The sequence below is a fragment of the Pleurodeles waltl genome, chromosome 3_1 (assembly GCF_031143425.1).
Source record: "Pleurodeles waltl isolate 20211129_DDA chromosome 3_1, aPleWal1.hap1.20221129, whole genome shotgun sequence".
Classification (NCBI taxonomy): Eukaryota; Metazoa; Chordata; class Amphibia; order Caudata; family Salamandridae; genus Pleurodeles; species Pleurodeles waltl.
The window spans coordinates 799294447-799318103 of NC_090440.1; the positions used below are offsets into that span (position 1 = coordinate 799294447).

The following is a 23657-nucleotide window of genomic DNA, read 5'->3' on the forward strand; positions in this document are numbered from 1 at the left end:
ATGTGGACACATCACAGAAAACAGACCTGTTTTTAGCAAAGTGCCTACCTGTAGATTTTGGCCTCTAGCTCAGCCGCCACCTAGGGAAACCTACCAAACCTGTGCATTTCTGAAAACTAGAGACCTAGGGGAATCCAAGATGGGGTGATTTGTGTGGCTCGGACCAGGTTCTGTTACCCAGAATCCTTTGCAAAGCTCAAAAATTGGCTAAAAAAACACATGTTCCTCACATTTCTGTGGCAGAAAGTGCTGGAATCTGAGAGGAGCCACAAATGTCCTTCCACCCAGCGTTCCCCCACGTCTCCCGATAAAAATGATACCTCACTTGTGTGGGTAGGCCTAGCGCCCGCGACAGGAAACGCCCCAAAGCGCAACGTGGACACATCACAGAAAACAGACCTGTTTTTAGCAAAGTGCCTACCTGTAGATTTTGGCCTCTAGCTCAGCCGCCACCTAGGGAAACCTACCAAACCTGTGCATTTCTGAAAACTAGAGACCTAGGGGAATCCAAGATGGGGTGATTTGTGTGGCTCGGACCAGGTTCTGTTACCCAGAATCCTTTGCAAACCTCAAAATTTGGCTAAAAAAACACATGTTCCTCACATTTCTGTGGCAGAAAGTTCTGGAATCTGAGAGGAGCCACAAATTTCCTTCCACCCAGCGTTCCCCCACGTCTCCCGATAAAAATGATACCTCACTTGTGTGGGTAGGCCTAGCGCCCGCGACAGGAAACACCCCAAAGCGCAATGTGGACACATCACAGAAAACAGACCTGTTTTTAGCAAAGTGCCTACCTGTAGATTTTGGCCTCTAGCTCAGCCGCCACCTAGGGAAACCTACCAAACCTGTGCATTTCTGAAAACTAGAGACCTAGGGGAATCCAAGATGGGGTGATTTGTGTGGCTCGGACCAGGTTCTGTTACCCAGAATCCTTTGCAAAGCTCAAAAATTGGCTAAAAAAACACATGTTCCTCACATTTCTGTGGCAGAAAGTTCTGGAATCTGAGAGGAGCCACAAATTTCCTTCCACCCAGCGTTCCCCCACGTCTCCCGATAAAAATGATACCTCACTTGTGTGGGTAGGCCTAGCGCCCGCGACAGGAAACGCCCCAAAGCGCAACGTGGACACATCACAGAAAACAGACCTGTTTTTAGCAAAGTGCCTACCTGTAGATTTTGGCCTCTAGCTCAGCCGCCACCTAGGGAAACCTACCAAACCTGTGCATTTCTGAAAACTAGAGACCTAGGGGAATCCAAGGAGGGGTGACTGGCGGGGCTCGGACCAGGTTCTGTTACCCAGAATCCTTTGCAAAGCTCAAAAATTGGCTAAAAAAACACATGTTCCTCACATTTCTGTGGCAGAAAGTTCTGGAATCTGGGAGGAGCCACAAATTTCCTTCCACCCAGCGTTCCCCCAAGTCTCCCGATAAAAATGATACCTCACTTGCGTGGGTAGGCCTAGCGCCCGCGACAGGAAACGCCCCAAAGCGCAACGTGGACACCACCAAAATTTTGGAAGAAAACAGACCTGTTTTTAGCGAAGTGCCTACCTGTAGATTTTGGCCTGTAGCTCAGCCGCCACCTAGGGAAACCTACCAAACCTGTGCATTTCTGAAAACTAGAGACCTAGGGGAATCCAAGGAGGGGTGACTGGCGGGGCTCGGACCAGGTTCTGTTACCCAGAATCCTTTGCAAAGCTCAAAAATTGGCTAAAAAAACACATGTTCCTCACATTTCTGTGGCAGAAAGTTCTGGAATCTGAGAGGAGCCACAAATTTCCTTCCACCCAGCGTTCCCCCACGTCTCCCGATAAAAATGATACCTCACTTGTGTGGGTAGGCCTAGCGCCCGCGACAGGAAACGCCCCAAAGCGCAACGTGGACACATCACAGAAAACAGACCTGTTTTTAGCAAAGTGCCTACCTGTAGATTTTGGCCTGTAGCTCAGCCGCCACCTAGGGAAACCTACCAAACCTGTGCATTTCTGAAAACTAGAGACCTAGGGGAATCCAAGGAGGGGTGACTGGCGGGGCTCGGACCAGGTTCTGTTACCCAGAATCCTTTGCAAAGCTCAAAAATTGGCTAAAAAAACACATGTTCCTCACATTTCTGTGGCAGAAAGTTCTGGAATCTGGGAGGAGCCACAAATTTCCTTCCACCCAGCGTTCCCCCAAGTCTCCCGATAAAAATGATACCTCACTTGCGTGGGTAGGCCTAGCGCCCGCGACAGGAAACGCCCCAAAGCGCAACGTGGACACCACCAAAATTTTGGAAGAAAACAGAGGTGTTTTTTGCGAAGTGACTACCTGTAGATTTTGGCCTCTAGCTCAGCCGGCACCTAGGGAAACCTACCAAACCTGTACATTTCTGAAAACTAGAGACCTAGGGGAATCCAAGGAGGGGTGACTGGCGGGGCTCGGACCAGGTTCTGTTACCCAGAATCCTTTGCAAAGCTCAAAAATTGGCTAAAAAAACACATGTTCCTCACATTTCTGTGGCAGAAAGTTCTGGAATCTGAGAGGAGCCACAAATTTCCTTCCACCCAGCGTTCCCCCACGTCTCCCGATAAAAATGATACCTCACTTGTGTGGGTAGGCCTAGCGCCCGCGACAGGAAACGCCCCAAAGCGCAACGTGGACACATCACAGAAAACAGACCTGTTTTTAGCAAAGTGCCTACCTGTAGATTTTGGCCTCTAGCTCAGCCGCCACCTAGGGAAACCTACCAAACCTGTGCATTTCTGAAAACTAGAGACCTAGGGGAATCCAAGATGGGGTGATTTGTGTGGCTCGGACCAGGTTCTGTTACCCAGAATCCTTTGCAAACCTCAAAATTTGGCTAAAAAAACACATGTTCCTCACATTTCTGTGGCAGAAAGTTCTGGAATCTGAGAGGGGCCACAAATTTCCTTCCACCCAGCGTTCCCCCACGTTTCCCGATAAAAATGATACCTCACTTGTGTGGGTAGGCCTAGCGCCCGCGACAGGAAACGCCCCAAAGCGCAGCGTGGACACATCACATTTTTTCATTGAAAACAGTGCCTACCTGTAGTTTTTGGCCTGTAGCTCAGCCAGCACCTAGGGAAACCTACCAAACCTGTGCATTTCTGAAAACTAGAGACCTAGGGGAATCCAAGATGGGGTGACTTGAGGGGCTCTGACCAGGTTCTGTTACCCAGAATCCTTTCCAAACCTCAAATATTGGCTAAAAAAACGAATTTTTCACACATTTCGGTGACAGAAAGTTCTGGAATCTGAGTGGAGCCACAAATTTCCTTCCACCCAGCGTTCCCCCAAGTCTCCCGATAAAAATGATACCTCAGTTGTGTGGGTGGGCCAGGTGCCTCCAACAGAATAAGGCCCAAAACTTGTAGAGATACAGGGGATAGTACTGCGAGTTTATAAGGACATATTCTTTTATACATCTTTAGACTGACTCTGCTTTGGGGACCCACATACGTGAGGTGTCATTTTATTTGGGAGACTGAGGGGAACACTGGGGAGTAGGAATTGTGTGCTGGAGTGGTGATCGTACGAAGAAAAGTCAGGAAAATATGCTTTTTTTAAGCACATTTTGAGGTTTACAGAGGAGTCTGGGTAAGAAAATGTTGGGGGATCCACGCAAGCCACTCCTCCCTAGACTCCTTGGGGTGTCTAGTTTTAAAAAATGTCTGGGTTTGGTAGGTTTCCCTAGATGAAGGCCGCACACAGGACCAAAAACATAGGTGCCCTCTCCCCCCCCAAACACAGGTAGTTTTGTAATATATCGTTTTGATGTGCCCACATACATCCGTGATGTGCCAAACACTAAAATTTTGAAAAGAAACACACTTAGGTTATGTGAAAAAGACCCCTCACCCACCAACCAAGTTGGTGGCATGCTTCATCATCGGGGTCCCACCTGAGGCACCTAGCGTGTCATAGGTGTGCTGCGACGCCTGATTACAGCGGAGCAGGTTTGGTCATTTTTACCACACATACTGGTTGGATTTGGCACGAGGGTGAGTGATGGTTCAGTGGATCAAATTTTACTAACAAGAGCTTTCACAAAAATGAAAAGCACTGTTAGTAACTGAAAGGCAAAAAACTGAACCAATGACTCACAGCTCGTGAGCTGTAAAGCCGCGACAAGGCACCAACCGCTTTACAGTCCATTCACACAACTTTCATACATGACACACACAAGGCCATTCACACCGCCAGCCACGGGCCCAGCACATTACAACACTCACATCGACAGACAGCGCCACTCAAGGGCCCATCACTTACATACGCCCACATGCCTGATACAACAATCACACCAGCTGATGGGAGTGTGTGGACTGGTGTTTGGCTTGCAGTGTGTTGCAGTAGCCAACATCAAGTCAATATGTACAGTCTCAGCCAAGCCCCACTCCACACACAATGGCATCATATATTTTTTTTTTTTAACAGAGGAACCCCTAACTAAGTAGAAAGAATTACAAAACAACAAACACAAAAGCTCTAACTAACAACATGACAGAAATGCTAACCATGAAACTAAACACATGAAAATACAAAACAGACATGAGTTTACACTCATGGTTGTTCCCAGAAATTCTTCTGGGTGTGGTAATTCTTAAAACAAGCACCGACACACAGCCCAGGCTTTGAAGGACAATCTGGGCAGTACATTTGAGTCTCCCTCCGGATACCTCTTCGAAAACACACTCTACATTTCTTAGCTGGAAAGTCTTTTTTGGGTGTGGGAGGAATGTGCTCAGCAAAGTGGCGATCTTTCAATCTAGCCACATCCTTCACCACTGCTTCTCTAGGAACTCTGGCCTGTTCCACCACAATAAGGCTCTCTATCACTGACTCCTGAAATTTCACAAATGTCATCTTTGAGTCTGGAGACCTATCCCTAAACACAATAAAAGCATTGAAGGTTGCTAAGTGGAAGAGGTGAAGTGCTAACTTCTTATACCAAACATAAGACTTACGAATAGCAGTATAAGGTTCCAACCTCTGGTCAACTCTATCTACACCTCCCATGTGCTTATTATAATCTAAAATGCACACAGGTTTGCGCACTTCAGCAACCTGGCCCCAAACAGTCACAGGGGAAGTACTCTCATCATGGATGGTACTTAGCATGTAGACATCCCTCTTGTCTGAAAATTTCAAAGCTAGCAGCTCCTCGTTCCGCAAGGCACAGCACTGTCCCCTCTCAAGTTTTTTACAGACAAGCTCCCTTGGATAGCCTTTCCGGTTAGAACGGATTGTGCCACAAGCAACTGTGTCCACTCTAAACAATTCCTTGAACAACTGCACACCAGTGTAGAAGTTATCTACATACAAATGGTGACCTTTGTTGAACAGTCGTCTACCAAGATCCCACACTATTTTCTCAGTAACTCCAAAAGTGGGAGGACAACCAGGGGGGTCAATATTGGAATCCCTACCAGTGTACACACGGAAACTATACACATATCCTGTCCTACTTTCAGACAGCATATACAATTTAATTCCATATCGTGCCCTTTTGCTAGGAATGTACTGCCTAAAAACCAAACGACCCTTGAAGAGGACCAAAGACTCGTCCACACTTATCTCTTTGCCTGGAACATAGACCTCCGAAAACCGATCTACAAAATGATCAAGGACAGGCCTAATCTTAAAAAGACGGTCAGAATCTGGGTGATCTCGTGGCAAGGCTAATGCATTGTCAACAAAATGCAGCATCCTAAGAAGAAGCAAATACCGATTACGACTCATGGTAGCTGGAAATATAGCTGTTGCCATCAAGGGACTAGTAGACCAATAAGAAGCCAGTGACGGCTTCCTTATCAACCCCATCAAAAAAGTCAAACCCAAAAACTTTTTTAGCTCCTCCAAATTTGTGGGAATCCACTGGGCAGCTCTAGAGTGTGGCCTAAGTCTAGCAGCGTTGTCCCTCAAATGCTGCTCCGCATACAAATTAGTCTGCTCAACAATCTCTTCCAAAAACACATCATCCATGAATAACTCAAAGAAATTGATAGGCATAAAGTTCTCTGTATTGGCGTTACACCCCGGGAGACCAGTAAAGGCAGGCAACTCTGGCTGCTCCATGTTTGGGGCAACCCAGACATCAGGTCTTCTAACGGGAAACCTTTCAGCCCCAGGTTGCTGCACTATTGGCACATCAATGTCCTCCTCTAAAACAGAACCTTCATCTGCACTGAGTGTGGCTTCATCATCAGAAGATTCCCCTCCAACAGAAACATCACTGCCAGAATCTCTGACTTCCTCCTCTGCCTCAGATGCAGAGTCCGTCTCATAGTCATGATCAGACTGTGACTCAAAAAGCATACCAACCACCTGCTGAGCGGTCATCCTGCGGCTAGCCATGATCTCTCCTGCTAAAATTAACTGGACAAATTCACCACCAACAACCAGCACTGTGTAAGACAAGTAACAAAGTGTAGCTTTGTTAGTAAGAGTTACAAACTCAAAAACTATACCGCTCACTTGCCTGAAAAAGCTTGATTCACCAGCAACTACACAGCAATCACCAATGATATCCCACTAAAAAGAAAGAAAGAAAGGCAAATTAGAAATAAGACAAAACAAATATCATTGTGCACAAACCTAAGGACAATTTCACACACAATCCTGCATTTAGTACACCCCCTACAAACATGTCATTCATGCATGGCAACAATACTCCTTTGGAGTAAATTGTTTTTACTTACCTAAAACATGCAACTGTGCAAACTGCAGGTCAACCACCGCCAAAACCGCAAGGAGCCACAGCAAATAAAGCAAAAGCTTTGAACTAGAACAAAAAGGAGGAATTTTTTTTTTATCACAAATGCAAAGACTTCTTCAGTTGACAAACACCCCACCATCAAACATTTTAGAAATTGGTGCCTAAGTGGATTCTGTCATAGGGGCAGATGGGCCTACTAAAAAAATAGGCCTGTCTGCCCCAAGGAAGCCAGAAAATACCTTTAGTACTGTGTCCCCATGGAGAGCGACCCTTGCCAAAGGGGACAGCCCTCAAACAAAAAAAAACAAAAAAAACACACACAACACTATCCCTGGTGCCTAAGTGGCTTCTGCCCCCTTGGGGGCAGGTGGGCCTAAGAAAATAGGCCCATCTGCCCCCAGGGGGTGTAGAAATGGCCAACAGGTCAATGCCCCCCTTGGGGGGGCGCCCCGTGACCAAGGGGACGCCCCCCCACAAAAATAAACAAATAAAAAAAAATCCCTGGCGTTCTAGTGGTTTCTGCCCCCCTTGGGGGCAGATCAGCCTAAAAATAATAGGCTGATCTGTCTCCAAGGGGTGCAGAAATGGCCTGGGTACATGTGCCCCCAAAGTGGGGGGCGACCCTTGCCCAAGCCCCCCCCCATCCACTAACACACACACACACACACACACACACACTATCCCTGGTGTCTACGTGGCTTCTGCCCCCCTTGGGGGCAGGTGGGTCTAGAAAAATAGGCCCATCTGCCCCCAGGGGGGGCAGAAATGGCCAACAGGTCAATGCCCCCCTTGGGGGGGCGCCCCGTGCCCAAGGGGACACCCCCCCACAAAAATAAACACATAAAAAAAAATCCCTGGCGTTCTAGTGGTTTCTGCCCCCCTTGGGGGCAGATCAGCCTAAAAATAATAGGCTGATCTGTCTCCAAGGGGTGCAGAAATGGCCTGGGTACATGTGCCCCCAAAGTGGGGGGCGACCCTTGCCCAAGCCCCCCCCCCATCCACTAACACACACACACACACACACTATCCCTGGTGTCTACGTGGCTTCTGCCCCCCTTGGGGGCAGGTGGGTCTAGAAAAATAGGCCCATCTGCCCCCAGGGGGGGCAGAAATGGGCAACAGGTCAATGCCCCCCTTGGGGGGGCGCCCCGTGCCCGAGGGGACGCCCCCCCCACAAAAATAAACACATAAAAAAAAATCCCTGGCGTTCTAGTGGTTTCTGCCCCCCTTGGGGGCAGATCAGCCTAAAAATAATAGGCTGATCTGTCTCCAAGGGGTGCAGAAATGGCCTGGGTACATGTGCCCCCAAAGTGGGGGGCGACCCTTGCCCAAGCCCCCCCCCATCCACTAACACACACACACACACACACTATCCCTGGTGTCTACGTGGCTTCTGCCCCCCTTGGGGGCAGGTGGGTCTAGAAAAATAGGCCCATCTGCCCCCAGGGGGGGCAGAAATGGCCAACAGGTCAATGCCCCCCTTGGGGGGGCGCCCCGTGCCCAAGGGGACGCCCCCCCACAAAAATAAACACATAAAAAAAAAAACCTGGCGTTCTAGTGGTTTCTGCCCCCCTTGGGGGCAGATCAGCCTAAAAATAATAGGCTGATCTGTCTCCAAGGGGTGCAGAAATGGCCTGGGTACATGTGCCCCCAAAGTGGGGGGCGACCCTTGCCCAAGCCCCCCCCCATCCACTAACACACACACACACACACACTATCCCTGGTGTCTACGTGGCTTCTGCCCCCCTTGGGGGCAGGTGGGTCTAGAAAAATAGGCCCATCTGCCCCCAGGGGGGGCAGAAATGGCCAACAGGTCAATGCCCCCCTTGGGGGGGTGCCCCGTGCCCAAGGGGACGCCCCCCCACAAAAATAAACACATAAAAAAACATCCCTGGCGTTCTAGTGGTTTCTGCCCCCCTTGGGGCAGATCAACCTAAAAATAATAGGCTGATCTGCCCTCAAGGGCGCCCCCCCATCCACTACACACACAATCCCTGGTGCCTAAGTGGCTTCTGCCCCCCTTGGGGGCAGATGGACCTAAAAAAAATAGGCCGATCTGCCCCCAAGGGGGGCAGAAATGGCCAACAGTTCTCTGCCCCCTTGGGGGGGGCGCCCCTTGCCCAAGGGGGCACCCCCTCCCAACATACCTGCACAGAAAATATAAATCCCTGGTGATCCAGTGGTTTCTGCCCCCCTTGGGGGCAGATCCGCCTAAAAAGTAGGCCAATCTGCCCCCAAGGGGGGCAGAAATGGCCGTAACTAATTGCCCCCACAAGGGGAGCGACCCTTGCCCAAGGGGCCGCTCCCCGCCAGCAAGAAACACGAGCAAACAACAAAAAAAACAAATCCCTGGTGTCTAGTGGGCATTCCTGCTGCCCGATCGCAATGCGATCGGGCAGCAGGAATGCTCAAAGAGACACCGGGGGAAAGGAAAAGCCTTTCCTTTCCCCCGGTGCCTCTTTAGCCCAAACCCCCCACCCACCGGGAAGAGGAACTCACCTCTTTCCTCGTCGCCGCACAGGAAGCAAATGGCTTCCTGTGCGGCGAAATCCCCATAATGAAGTCAGCGCGCGATCGCGCGCTGACGTCATTATGGGGGGTTTGGGGGGTCGGGGGTGGAAGGGGAAGGGCTTCCCCTTCCATCCCTGACTTTGGGGGGGTGGGGGGAAGCACACAGAGGGAGCGAGAGCGCTCCCTCTGGGCTGTGTGCCGAGGACGTAGTGGTTACGTCCTCGGCACAGCAGCACTGTGCCGTGGGACGTAACCACTACGTCCGCGGCACAGAAGGGGTTAAAATAGATAATCAGGTTTGGATTATTGCCCCCTTCAACATACTTGTGTTCTTTATCCCAGTGTCCTGATTAACAATGTGCCAGTGGTCAACGATGATTGCATGGAACAAAAAATGAAATAGTGTAAGACATGATGGCCAGGTGTGTATTGTTTTGGAAGGTGATACTACTCCTGTCCAGAGTCCTCAAGAAGATCAAAAACCACCTGACTCAAGTCATCCCAGTGGCTCCGTACTAAGAGACTATGGTACCCCAAACTCCTGAGCATCTGTCCTCCAGTTGGGCTGCCCATTCAGGAGGATCTTCTGTTGCAGCAACAGGGCAGAGTACTGCATCCAAACCTGTCTACTCTTCACCTTCATGTGTGGAAATGGACAGGTGACAGTTGAGGGTACTTGATATCCCTCCTGTGATGTCATTCTGGCATCCAGGTGTTCTTCTACTGAAACTATTTACACCCGCTGATGGGACAAGTTTGTGGCTTGGTGTACCGCTAAATTGGTTTGTCCTCTCTCTGTACCCTCGCTTGAAGTCTTTACTTTTGGTCTATCCCTGGCTCAGCAAGGTTTTATTTTGGGCACAGTCAAAGGATTATTCCTTTCTGCAGTTGATGGACCAACCTTTCATGTTTTAGTCACCTGTTGTGACTAGATTAGTAAAGGTTTACAGCATATGTTTCCTCCCACACCCTTCGTTATTCCCCAATGGTACTTTAATTTAGTTCTCACCTTCCTTATGTATTCCCCTTTTGAGCCAATGCACAGCTGCTTTATAGGCTCCTAACTCTCAAAACAGTTTTCCTTGTGGCAATAACATCTGCCAGGAGGGTTAGCGCATTGCAGGTGTGCTTTCAGTTAACCTCCCAAATGCAAAATTAACAGATGATGGACGGAATGCAGAACAAATCAAACATTCACCCCTAGTCACAGATCTGGGTTTAATCCATCAGTTTTGTTTGATTACCAAGCCATTCCAGTTTGGACCCAGCCATATGCAAATCAGTCTTGACCCTGTTCCCCAGGGTAACAGTCCAGCCCGAACTGCCAGGCCAGGTCCTCCCTTGACAAGAAACAAGCATCCTGGGACCAGTTTCAGGGTATCAGCCTTCATCAGCCAGGCTAGCTTGAATCTAGTGGCATGGCAAGCACGGGGCCCACGTCTGGGCATACCCTTCCCACTTGGGGAAACAAATGCATAAACATCAGATGATGGGCGGAATGCAGAACAAATCAAACATTCACCCCCAGTCACAGATCTGGATTTAATCCGTCAGTTTTTTTGCTTGCCATTCCAGTTTGGACCCAGCTTTTTGTGTTGCTTTAGTTAACCCCACTACACTTTATTCTTCCCAGACAAGCTGGTTCTTAAAACTCAAACATCTTTTTTGCCAAAGGTAGTCACACATTTTCACGTGGGCAGAACATCACCCTGCCACCTTTTGTCTCCCTCCTCAACCTTTTAAAGAAAAAGAGAGACCCCACTGTCTGGATCAAAAATGAGCATTATTGTTCTGTATTGATCGTACCAAAGAATTCCAGGTGGAAGATCAGCTCTTTGGAATTTGCAGGGGCAAAAAAAGGAAAGACAATCAGAAGAGATCCTTCTCGATAGAACATCCTCTCCATTAAGATCTGCTCCTCAGTGGCCAAGATACAGCTCCCTGAGGGCCTGGGAGCTCATTCCACCAGTGCTACAGATGCAACCACTGCGTTTGCCAGAGGGGTCTAGTCTTGGACATCTGTCAGGCAGCTACACTGGCATCACTGCACATGTTCGCCAAACACTAATGCCTTAAGGACTTCTTAGTTTAAAACAGTCCACAGACCTAACACTAGGGAGGGATCGCTTTGGTACCCAAGGTAAGGAATCTGCAACCAGAAGTCTTTTATCAGATGCAAAGGTAAATTACCGTCGATAACGCCTTATCTGGTAGAGACTCTATCTAGCTGCAGATCCCTTACCAAGCCTCCCACCCTCCCTGTTCTGCGAACTGTCTTCGCACATAAGGAGATCCTTTACGACCTCACATTCGGCACACTAGTCATTCCTCCTCTGCTTGACTCTGTGCTTCTGGTGTGGAAAAAACAGTCAAGAACTGACATTTCACTTCTTGTGCGGGTGATGCCAACAGCGCCATACAGAGTTGAACAACACCACCTACCTACATGTAAGGGGATTGCTGAAACAATCCCGGTCCTATCTGACTCCTGGGGAATATTGTAAGGTAAGGAATCTGTGGCTAGATAGTCTCTACCAGAGAAAGCTTTACGAATGGTAAGTAACTTTTTCTTCTCAGAGGATAATTGTAGCCAGTTTTTGATCAAAGAACTACAGTGTGGTGTGGAAAAAAATACATTCTTGGGTGTCCCTTTAGTGCCTCCGGAAAGATTGGATGAAAGATTTGACATTTATGGAGAATCATTTGAAGTTGGCAGTGGGAGAAGCAATTGCCATAGAACTTATCAGGGCATGTGCCAAGCAGATGCTAGTACATTGTCCCAGAGAGTTGACAGAACAAAACCGGCGTGAAAAGAAGCCTTTGAGTGAGTGAGTGGAGTTTACTCCGTATGACTTAACTTGTACTCCCAGAGAGTGAAGGAGATCTGCCAAATACGTTGGGCATTGGCCCACTCAAATTGTAGCAGAGCTTGGATTTATGGCGCTGGCATGTGGTAGGCGGGCTTGTCTTTGGTGGACCTCCAGTGGACCTGCAGCAGTATCATTTAAATAAGGCACCATTTGAGTAAGTTGGCGTGTACCCAAGCAAGACTGGCATGCTACTTGAAAGCACTAGAGTGAACACAATGCGGTGGGACAAAGGAACAACTTAACTAGTGACCAACAGCTTCTATGCTGCTAGATAGGCTCCCCTGAAAGACTGTATGTATGTGGAAATGAACAGAAATCTAAAAAAACGGTGAGAAAATGAAAAACAAAAAAGAAATAGAAGCAGAGGCCACTGCAATGCGATCTTAAGCCGCTGTTTTCACCAAATCAGCCAGGGTAGATTCACTGGCCAAACTTGTAAAATAGTGTTGAGTTGTAAGTGTCAATGTAGTAAGCTTTTAAATGACATATATTTTGTATGTTCCTACATAGGAACTCGTACATTAAATTTCCACTGCATCGAAAACGCAACCTCTAAATCAACCTTACTACATAGGCCATACAATTTCACTGGTCTTAAACACTATGGGGCGATTCACAAATGCATTTATGAGTACGGAAATTAGTAATTTATGCACTCTTAAATGTCTCTATGATTCATCCCCGAAACATCCAACTCCCTGTTAGTAAAACAGCAAAGAATTCACAGTCCTGTTTGTACCAACGGTGGGTGCATGGATAATCCCTCAATAGTCTGATTTTATTCCCATTTTAGATGTATCGGGTGCATGTGTGAGTATGTAAAAGTGTACTACAGCAGTGCTACTTTATGTATGTTAAAACTAATTTGTGAATGGGCTTCATAAGTTTACATTAGCCCTACTATAAGCCCATCGCTAAGCCCAGTCAGAACCACCTCCTCCTTGCAAGGTTACTGCTTAATCTTTGCTTAAACCACCCTGTAAACCTATTTGTACCCAACTTCATGACCTAACGCTTGGCCTACCCATACACCTTACTCTAAACCTATTCCTAACATCTTTAATTGATTCAAAGTTTAACCCCGTCACTCTAGCCCTTATTTTTTTGTTTGTTAATCTCAAATCTAATTTACCCTTAACCATGGGCCAAACCCAAAACAACCTTAAACCTCAACATTTACTTTTTCTCTTTATCGACGTAGTGCTGTACTCACTACAGTTATGTTCAATGTAATACTTCTAAAGTATTCGTGGTCGAAGTAGTTTCAGGATAGTAGGAGAGAACATGTTATATGACACAATTCAGTTAAGGGGAGAAACTGTTTACCGGCAGTCACGCATTTTTTGTTCAAATACCAAATCCAGAATTAGAAATCTGGTTGTGTGAACGAAGACCAAAATGAGTAAATGTGTCCGCTATAATACTAAGACATTGAATTTTGAGAAATAAAGCATGCTGCCTGCTCCACCTTTTCACTCTGCAGCAATAGGTGAAAGTGCCCTGTATCGTTCTGTGGAATCGACTTGTTACAAGAACTAGGTTATATTCATAGTAACATGTATTACTAGGTGCTTGTGCCGTGCTTCCTTCCCGTTTGTAAGATGCATATATATCTCCGTTATTTTTGCATTTTTGAGATTTCCAAAAGAAAGACCCAATCCTTTCAGAATGCTGATATTGTTAGTCATCCAGAACTCCAACTTGCTTGTGGGAACCCCTTTTGCCCCTTGGAAGCCTCAGTTAGCCCTCACCACACTTTTATCTGAGTAGGATAAGTGGGATGTCATATACACAGAAGACACATGACCTTTGGTTCCATGAGCTAGCCAATTTTTACAACACTGTCTAGATGGCATTGATTTCTTTAATGTAGCTGATCCTTTTTACAACCCTTTTTTTCTGTTTCGAGTTCTGATACTCTGACAACACTAAGACCCTTTTATATGTGAACATACAGGGTAGTACCCACTACCTGTAGCTTGTCCTCCAATCTATCAAATTATGCAATGGACATATGGCTCATGAAATTTCTCTCTTAGCATAGCTCCTGGCCAGGTCCTTTACTACCCATGCAAATTTCCTGATCTGGTTAACTTGTGCTACCCACCAGTAGGAGATGTACAGTGCATTGGTCTACATGGTCCTCTGTTGTTTGGGAGTTCAGTTGCTAATCTGTTTGTGCTCAGACATAACTACAAGTATGCTCTGTTTGAGTCCTGACTGTGCAGGTATCACTCATTCCTAGGTATTTGAATTCTTGCTGGGTCCTTTTCTTCCAGTTTCTGGCATTTTGTTCTAATCCATCTGATAATAAAAGGCCCTCTAACACTGTCTGTGCCCAACCATCGCTACCCTCACTCTGTTTATTGAGCTTGGGTGCCAGTTTTCAGTGCCAGTTTGGGTGCCAGTTTTCAGAAGGCTCTCAAATGCTAATTTGTACACTGTACATCCCCCCCGAAAAGTGGCCCATCTTCGTCTTACAGTAGAGGAGCTAGTGGCTCAGATTGTGGTGTTATGTCTCTTGTTATGAAGATCAACTATTTATCACCTACACTTGACAAAGTGCTTTTTGTTTTAGATCCAAATTGTGTTCCTACGGGTTATCTTTGACTGCAATTAGAGGGTAAAATAAAATGAGCACAATTCAATCTTGTTATCTACACTTTCAAGGCACTACATAACACTGGCCCAGCATACCTCAACCATTGCATCAGCTTTCAGAAACCTTCCAGACACCTCCGTTCGTCCAGACTCCTACTGGCACACACCCCAGGCATATGAAAAACCAGATCTGGCAGTTACAAATTTTCCCACATCACTCCTAAAGCGGGGAACACACTGCCACTACACATAAGTGCCTTCTTCTCACTTCTTGAATTCTAGCTTTTTCGAGTAGTCCTTCAACGCCCTAAAGTTAGCTAGCCTCACCTCTGTAAACACCAGGAAACCATCGTGGGTGATACTGCGCTCTACAAATCTGTGAACAGTGCAATAGTAAAGTGTCATTTTTAAGGCACTTTTTCAGTTTTAAATCTCTGGTTATTGTGATATATATTATTATTATTGACCTGGAAGGCTATTTTCTGAGTGCTATCGAATCTGCTAACATGATATGACATTTTCAGACTCTGTTTTGTTGGTAACATTAAACTATTTTTACTAGAACCCATTAAATCTCAATTCCTAATGAAATGTATTTGAATTTCATATTAATTGGAAGAAACGGCTTGCTACTTTGTCTACACCTTTAATGAACTTAAAAGCGTTCATTATTTAGTTTTGCCCTTTTGTCTTTTCACTACTCCAATAGGGCATTCCCGATGTGTAGCGACTTCTTCATGGTAGAAAGAGAGCCTAGTCTTCTACTGCATTGTGTGACTTCCTATACACTTGAATGTTTAACTTTTTTGTTCTTTCTGGAAATGTCTTTATGACCACAACACTGGCCACATCACACGAGCTGATGCTTAGTTGGGCCACCTCTAAATGAGAATCTGTTTAGTAAATTTCACACACCAGTGAATTTATCTTACTCAATGTCGGTGACACTTTAACTGTTGGACCTTAGCTCTGGCGTTCCTGCTTACTTTGTCCTCTCTCTGCCTGCAGGTGTCAAAGGACGGCAGATAGCCTAGGTGTGGGTGCCTGGCGCATCGGGAGAGCAGCCAGTGGCTACTTGCTACCCTGACATCTGCAAAGGTTTAACCTTTGTGGTACAAGAAATGGTCTGACACCTGTTCTGCAGCACATGAGTCCAGAGGAAGGTCAACTGAGGAGTAACAGTACGAGAGACAGACACAAAGTTAGTACTTTACATAATATAATAAATCCGACATAAAATATCCCCTAAAGAGAATCTGTGAAATGTTCCTCAGTGAGTTTACATGTTGCTCATTACGGTGTTAAATGATAGTCATCCTTCACCCTTCCTCTTGTCTTTTAGATTCAGAATAGTTCCTTCTGTTTTTTAGGCTTTGTGGTCAACTTTCAAGGGGATATAAATTGAGTAAATCCAAGTGAGGGAAAAGTTGTTACTCTTACCATTTAATATTTGCTGAGCGACTGTTGGGACAACTAGAATACATTATTATAAAATATATTTAGACTTTGCCAAACGTAACTACTCTCCTTTTTTACTATTCTGCATGTTGGAAGCTTTAAAACTTTAGTATATCTTTGTTGATCTGGGGAATCATTCATAATGTGATTGCATTACAATTCTTTGTCCTGCGTCTACATTCAAACATACAGATAGGCAACAACTTTATAAACAGGATATTAATAACCCCATTCTCATCCATGTCTAGTTTTTTTTGGCTCTGTACCCAGAAGGGCAACTCAGTCACATTCTATTTAACCTGTTGGGTGTTGCTTTGCTGTATGCATTGTAATGTTTTCTGAGGGAAGTTACAGCAAAAAACGCATTCGTCCCCTACTTGGTACTATTTTCCTCTGCATTTGTATGGGCTAGGAACAGGTAGCCGAGATGCGTGGGCGCTCTAAAGTGCTTGCGTGCTATTGTCAGTAAAAGCAACAGGAGCAGTGTTTCCTTTTGGAAACGAGGTCTTAAAAATATTTATCACAACAGTATTTCCTCAAGGTGGTATTGTATAAGTGAAAGAAAAAATGATTAATTTGGAGGCTTTTGTATAATTTATCAACTATGCTGTCACATAACGAAATAAAACACAGAGCCGTGCACATTTCATTATAAACTAGGGGTGGGCGAAATATTCCATTCCGCTTGTGGAATTGGCAGAATGTTACTTTATAAGCCTGCTGCAGTGTTTCAGCAAAAAAAAGTCAACTGCCGCGTGGGGGAATTTTTTTCATACACATGGCTCAAAAATGGTAAGTTGGCGAGGGCGAGTAAGATTTGTGGTCCCTACATGACTTTTGGTTGCTAGCAGAACATCTGGCAAGATTTTTCCAACGTTTCGATCATGGGCGGTCGTGACCGTTCGCAGTCAGAAGGCCACCGCTCAAGCAGAAAATGTACTCAAACAGCAGCAAATTCAACTCTAATAGCTGGTGGTGTTTAAGCTGATTTTTCAGCACAGAACATGCACCCAGAAGTGCTAAATCAGAGGGCGAGCAGCACAACATGCCTATTTCAGCCTGTTGGCGCAACTCAGTGGAATTCCAGAGTTTGTATGTAACTCCATGGAATCCCGCAGAGACAAATTTTGCGGGTTCTACCCACCCTCATTAGCCCCGAATTCAGATGTATTCAGGAAACATACAGATTTAAACAGGAAAGTGCTCAGTGCAAATAGTTGGGAACGTGGTGCCAAAGTTTATTATCCAAAAGTGTGTAATCAAAAACGGCGTCACACTAAGCGTCTGATTTAGAGTTTGGCGGAGGGTTACTCTGTCACAAACGTAATGGTAATCCGGTCCGCTATATTATGAACTCCATAGGCTTTTATGGGTTTGTAATACGGCGGACGGGATATCCATCACATTTGTGATAGAGTAGCCCCTTCCGCCAAACTCTAAATCAGACCCTAAGTAATTTTCAAAGTATAAAGGAAACAATGTCCATATAAATACTGAGCAAAAATTATAATTTGGTGTCTGGATAGTCGAAGTTGTCAGCAGTTTTTCTATCTCCTTAAATCGTGTGTCATCATTATCAGTACAAACTAGCTGTATCTTGAGCTCATAAATTTGAGAATTTCAAAACTGACTGCTGAAGGAGGAATGGAAATTGATTCACTGAGACACGTTATTGGCTTTACAGAGCCGCAAAACTGGCTCCAGGTATAAAAGCCAGAGAGTTGTAGTTTACCCTTCAAATTATGATTGCTGTGCTTTTCTGTCAGGGTTTCGATGCTTGCCAGGCTATGCTTTCAACTGTAGACCATAATTTGACTTTGGCTACCCTCTTTGTTTCTTCGTAATCTTATTTTTTGTTTTTAAATGGTAAAGACAAGATTTCTCATTTCTTAAAGGTTTAACGACTGCCCACTTTCCTCTCCAGAGCTTCTAACAGTTCCTAACTTACCTATTTTGTGTTTCCTTCATGTGATCCTCTAAGCAAATCAGGGTTTGCAGTGATCTGGGGCATATCAAATTTTGTTGGTTGACATTTAGGTAAGTTTCCAAAACTTCCTTGTCCCTGAATATTCCTTGTCAACTGTCCAATGCCTATACCAAATACAGCCTTCCTGGCTATGCATGAATTGTTGGAGGGGAGGGGCAAATTGTTGTTTAGCAGCCGGTGGCAGATTCATTTTTAGCATGCAATCATTCTTTGTTATCTCCACCAGAGATGATGACTTTAGCCCCAGGATTATTGTTGCTGGATCACAAAGTTTAGGGAGTCCTATGGTATTCCCATTATGAGTCAAAACTTCCTTCAAACCTTCAAAATGATGTAGATCCCCAGGCATGATCACCAATTATGGGATTCGCCCCCTGCATCCCATAAGTTCTGCAACATTCTCTCTTTGCACTGGGATACACAGGTCTCAACTTGTTGGGGTTAAATTCCAGTAGATCATCCAGTTATACAATGTTTCCTTGTTCTAAACATGCACATAGTTTTGGGGGTATCTTCCTGTATCTCCCTTCTAGATAGTAAAATGTTGGTATCCAGTAGGTGTTCCCATCTTTTTAAGTCTGGTAACCCTTTTCTCCACCCATGTCTGACAGTTGGGAGTATAAGTTTGATATCAATCCTTTAGTGGAGGTGAATATTAATATAATTTACTGCAATAAATGAATGAATCACTGCCCCAACTCATACCCTGTCCAGGATACAGTGTAAGAAAGCTTAGTAAACTCTATCAAACTCCTTGTCAGCATCCAAGACAAAGAAGAGTTTTCTTGTGCAAATATCATCAAATGTTTGTATAAATCCTGTTTGGTCATGGTGAATGATAAACGACATATACCCGTCTAACTGGTTGGCTAGAATTGTTTTGTTATATATATTTTGCAATCAGTGGTTAACAAAGAGATTGGCCTATATGAGGCCAAGTTCTCTGGGGTGCAACTAGCTTTGTTCAGTAAGATTATATGTGCTTGTGCCTTAGAGGGTATGACCTTTTTGTCTCCAAAAATGAATAAATAGCTTAGTCAGTCGTGGTGGCAGGGCTGTCCTGAAGTGCCTGAATCTGGAGATTTATTTGGTTGTATGTTTTGTTATCACTTTGGCACCTCTTCTTCAAATATAGGTGCCTTCATTGAGCCTTTACCAATCTGAAGGTGGATGTCAAAAGGCTTTTGATTTTTTTTATTCCTCTTGTTCCCCTGCATCATTGTGCCTTTGGGGCTATACTGGGATTCACAGTTTTGGCTGATGCCATTCTCAACTTGGCTGGCTAGCTGCTTGTCCACCTTGTAAGCTTTCTCATAGAACCTCTAGATTATTCACCGGAGTTCTGATTGTGGGACATCATTTCCTGTGATGTGCAAAGGGATCAGCCTCCCTGTGCTTTGTTTCATCCTCTTTAAGGTCACTTTCTAGTTTTGCTTTCATTAAGCCCCAGTCATTCCTCTGCTCTGCTCTTGCAGGTATAATTTGTCATCTGACGGCCTCAAAGGCATTCCAGAGTTTACAGAGACACTTCCCCATTCTCATTTAATTCAAAATAGTATTTCTGTCTCTTAGATCATGAGCGTTACTTCTATCTTTCAGCAGGGCTGTGTTATACCTCCACATGCCTTTTTATACGGCACTATTGCCCAGATCTAAATCCCTTATTATGTTTGAGTGATCCAATATGGATATTGTTGATATTTAAGCTTAGGCAACAGCTCTTACTTGTACTCCAAATTTATTTTGCAGTAGGAGGGATGCACATGCAAAAAAAATGTAATTTCTTTACCTCCTGGTTCCAAACCCTGCCATACATCAGCCAGGTGGAACGTTGCATAATGCTTCCCTTGTTATCATTGAAATCCCTCTGCCCTCCAGTGTGTTTCTGCCTTCTGGGTGGTGTTCTGTTCTTGTATTGGGTAGTCATTTAATTAAAGTCACCTAGCCACTTCACTTCCATGATGCCCTATCTTGTGTCCTCTCAGTCATTGAGAACATGAAAATCTCCTGCCCTGCATTTGGCACTTAGGAAGCTGCAGTGGTGATTGAGCCATTTTCTATTCATCTATGCAACCAGTGAGCAATATGGACTGGCCTTCTTGTGTGTCGCGCACTAACTCCTGACATGCATTTGGCAAATCCTTGTGAAGCGCTATCATTAACTTAACATCTTGGCATTCAGGCCACAGACATTCTAAGTAAGGACTCTTACCATTTTTGTGTCTGTTGCTAAATGATAGATTTATAGGTTTATCCTATTTTTGCAACTCCTTGTTCTTCAAGTGCCATTTATTCTTGTCCCAGAACTCGTCATTCCCTGCCCCAAGGTCCCCCTTTTCAGCATAGCAAAGAACTATAATTCTGCTATTTTATGGTATAGGAACACTCTTCACGTGCTGTTAAGTCCATGCACGATAATACTTCCGTATAAGGTACTTTTCCCATTCTTAGCCTGTTGAACAGTACACACCATCGCTGAGCCATCTTTCCCCAGCACAACCACTTTGGTGGTGTATTTTGCCTTCTTAGTTCAGTTGACTTAATTGTTCCTCAGTCATATTACGACCTGGCTTTTTTTTCCCCTAGCTCTTCTGTTGCTAACACAGTGACAAGTTCCACTGAGACCTTTTTCTGTTTTTATCATATGCTTAATTGCAAATTATATTATCTAGTTCTACTAGATAGTATGAAGTGTTATTCTGATAGACTTCAAACTGCAAATTCCTCACCTTTTGATTATTCCCTAGGTGCCAGACTGGATCCAGAAAATGTTCAAGTGACACCAATGGCTCTGCATTGATGTTATTCCACACTGGATGTTATGTTTCTGGGTCTGTATAGGTGCCACCCATGTATGCTGACATCAGTTCCTTTCATTCCATGCCAGTAAATGCCAATCCAATGCTACCCCTCGTTTCTAAGACAGTTTGACAGAAAAATTGGACAGTGTACAAAGGAATAAGTCAACTTCCAAATCTACTTACAGGGTTTAAACCTTGTTTGGAATGTGTGGTGCCTAGGGCCGAACCACGACTTAATGACTGCAGTGATTGTGCCTTAATGGCCATATGAGACTGAGAAGTGAAGCTGCAGGCCTCGTGGCTAAGGAACTCTTTGCACCACTCCCAAAGAGCCCCCATCTCCGCATACCAAACAACTACAATTCTTGTACTTATCGCTTCCCCTAAGGATAGGGAATAGAAACACTCCTGAGCTGCATCAATTAGCCATACTCATTCTGACACAGTACCTCTACCTTCCCAAAGGGCTCATACCCTCCATGAATTGTTCAGCACGGACTGTGATAATGGGGGCTATGGTGCTGGGGATGAAATTGACTAGACATACCAAAAGGATAACTGGTAGGTAGACCAAGACACAGCATTTCCTTTTCCATGGTTGCGCAAAGTACATAAGAGAAAGACAGTGTTCCACTAGGAATTATTTAAAAAAACAAAACATTTTGTTTCAACAAGGAGCTGCAATGTGGCATCCCTGCCCTCCTATTTCTACTAGAAAGAGCATTACTAAAGGTAAGAGACTTGGTCCACACATGCACAAGTGTTATTAGCACGTCCATCTCCTATTTAGGCTAAACTGTTCTAGACATTCCATTAGAACTACCACCAATGTAGTCCAACGGTATAAAACAACTGCTGTGACCACTACATATTCAAATAGCCTATTGCTGGCCAAAGCAGTTGTGAAATGTGTGCATTATGATTTGTAGACTCATCTTCCTGCATTCGAACAAACAAACTCCTTGATGCTTGAATCACCAATGCTAACAAAAATTGATGCACAGGCAATGTCATCCTCATTAGATTTTCTGAGCCTACCACTGCTGTTGCAGTGCATATGCCCATCTTTATCATCTATTGCAAATCCAAAGGCAATGAAGCAACACAGTGAGCATACCTCAGCTATTTTAAGTGTCTCATCTTCAATGGAAAAGACTCATGGATGTCATTATCTCATTACCGATTCGGAAGAAATAAAGTTCAAGTCATGTTTCCAATATAAAAGGGAAAATAACTATTTGTGCTTTTCTGGAACGAAATGTTGAAGAGTGTGCCAAAGGGCAGTTTGTACCCTTTTTTATTTATTTTTGTTATTTTTTTCTTTTGCACCCGACCACATTAGATATAAACAATATTCTTTGTTGGGTTTGCCTTTTGATCTATCAATGCGCATACAGCAATGCTTTGTCATTTTATGCAATGTGTTATGTACTATTTTATTCACATTTTATGCAAGGTTTTCCATCATATTTGTTTCAACAATTTATATAATTTTTTTTAATAAAATTAGCTCCTATATAGGCTGTTAGACTTTTCATCCTTGGCGTGGTCTCCCTTAACTTTTTGCCTCGGTTTCCCAGGTTGTTGATGTGTGCTAGTCTCTATTGTTGCTGTTTTTGTTACCCTGGGCACTTTACCACTGCTAACCAGTGCTAAAGTGCAAGTGCTCATATACAAAATGTGTATGTAATTGGTTCATCCATGATTGGTATATTTGATTTACTGGTAAGTCCCTAGTACAGTGCACTAGAGGTGCCCAGGGCCTGTAAATCAAATGCTACTAGTGGGCCTGCAGCACTGTTGTGCCACCTACATTAGTAGCCCTGTAAACATGGCTCAGACCTGCCACTGCGGTGTCTGTGTGTGCAGTTTTAATCTGCCAATTCGACTTAGCAAGTGTACCCACTTGCCAGGCCTAAACCTTCCCTTTTCTTACATGTAAGGCACCCCTAAGGTAGGCCCTAGGTAGCCCCATGGGCAGGGTGCAGTGTATGTTTAAGGTAGGACATATACTAGTGTGTTTATATGTCCTAACAGTGAAATACTGCAAAGTTTTCCCTGTTGCAAGGCCTATCCCTCTCATAGGGTAATATGGGGGCTACCTTTAAATATGATTAAAGTGTAGATTTGCTTTGGGAGCAGATAGACATGTGGAGTTTGGGGTCTCTGAGCTCACAATTTAAAAATACATCTTTTAGAAAAATTGATTATGAGATTGTGTGTTTGGAAATGCAACTTTTATAAAGTGGGTATTTTCTTGCTTAAACCATTTCTGTGACTGCCTGTTTGCGGATTTCCTGTCTGGGTCAGTTTGACAGGTTGGCTGTTTGCACCTCTCTCTAGACAGTGACCCAAAGGGAGCTGGGGGTGTAGCCTGTATTTCCTGAAGAGCCATCTGTGCTAGGAGGGAGGAGAGGAGTGGTCACTCACACCTGAAAGGGCTCTGCCTGCCCTCACACAATGCAGTCTTAAACACCCTGGGGTGTGTCTGGGGCCTGGCCTGGGCAAGGCAGGATCTCACTAACAAGAGAGTCTTTTCTTTGAAGTAAGCCTATGGATTATAAGAAGGGCACCCAAAACCACAGACATTAGAACACTTCTGGAAACCAAAAAGAACCTCTGCCTGGAGAAGAGCTGAGGAAGAGGATCTGCCCTGTCTGTGACTGTTCTTTGTGGAGCTATCCTGCAGTGCTGCTTCTGCCTGTGCAAGAGGAC

General features: G+C 44.9%; 1 protein-coding gene across 3 annotated transcripts in view; it reads left to right on the plus strand.

Annotated features, from left to right (window-relative positions):
* STK33 (serine/threonine kinase 33) overlaps window positions 1-23657 on the plus strand; it is a 788409-nt gene that overhangs the window by 86641 nt on the left and 678111 nt on the right. Inside the window, exon 2 of one of the 3 annotated variants that reach the window (XM_069223668.1) lies at window positions 15705-15897. The exons of the other annotated variants lie outside the window; for them this stretch is intronic. Coding sequence (XP_069079769.1) covers window positions 15844-15897 — 54 coding nt within the window. The 5' untranslated portion in view covers window positions 15705-15843. The remainder of the gene's footprint in view (window positions 1-15704; window positions 15898-23657) is intronic. 3 annotated transcript variants of the gene reach the window in all.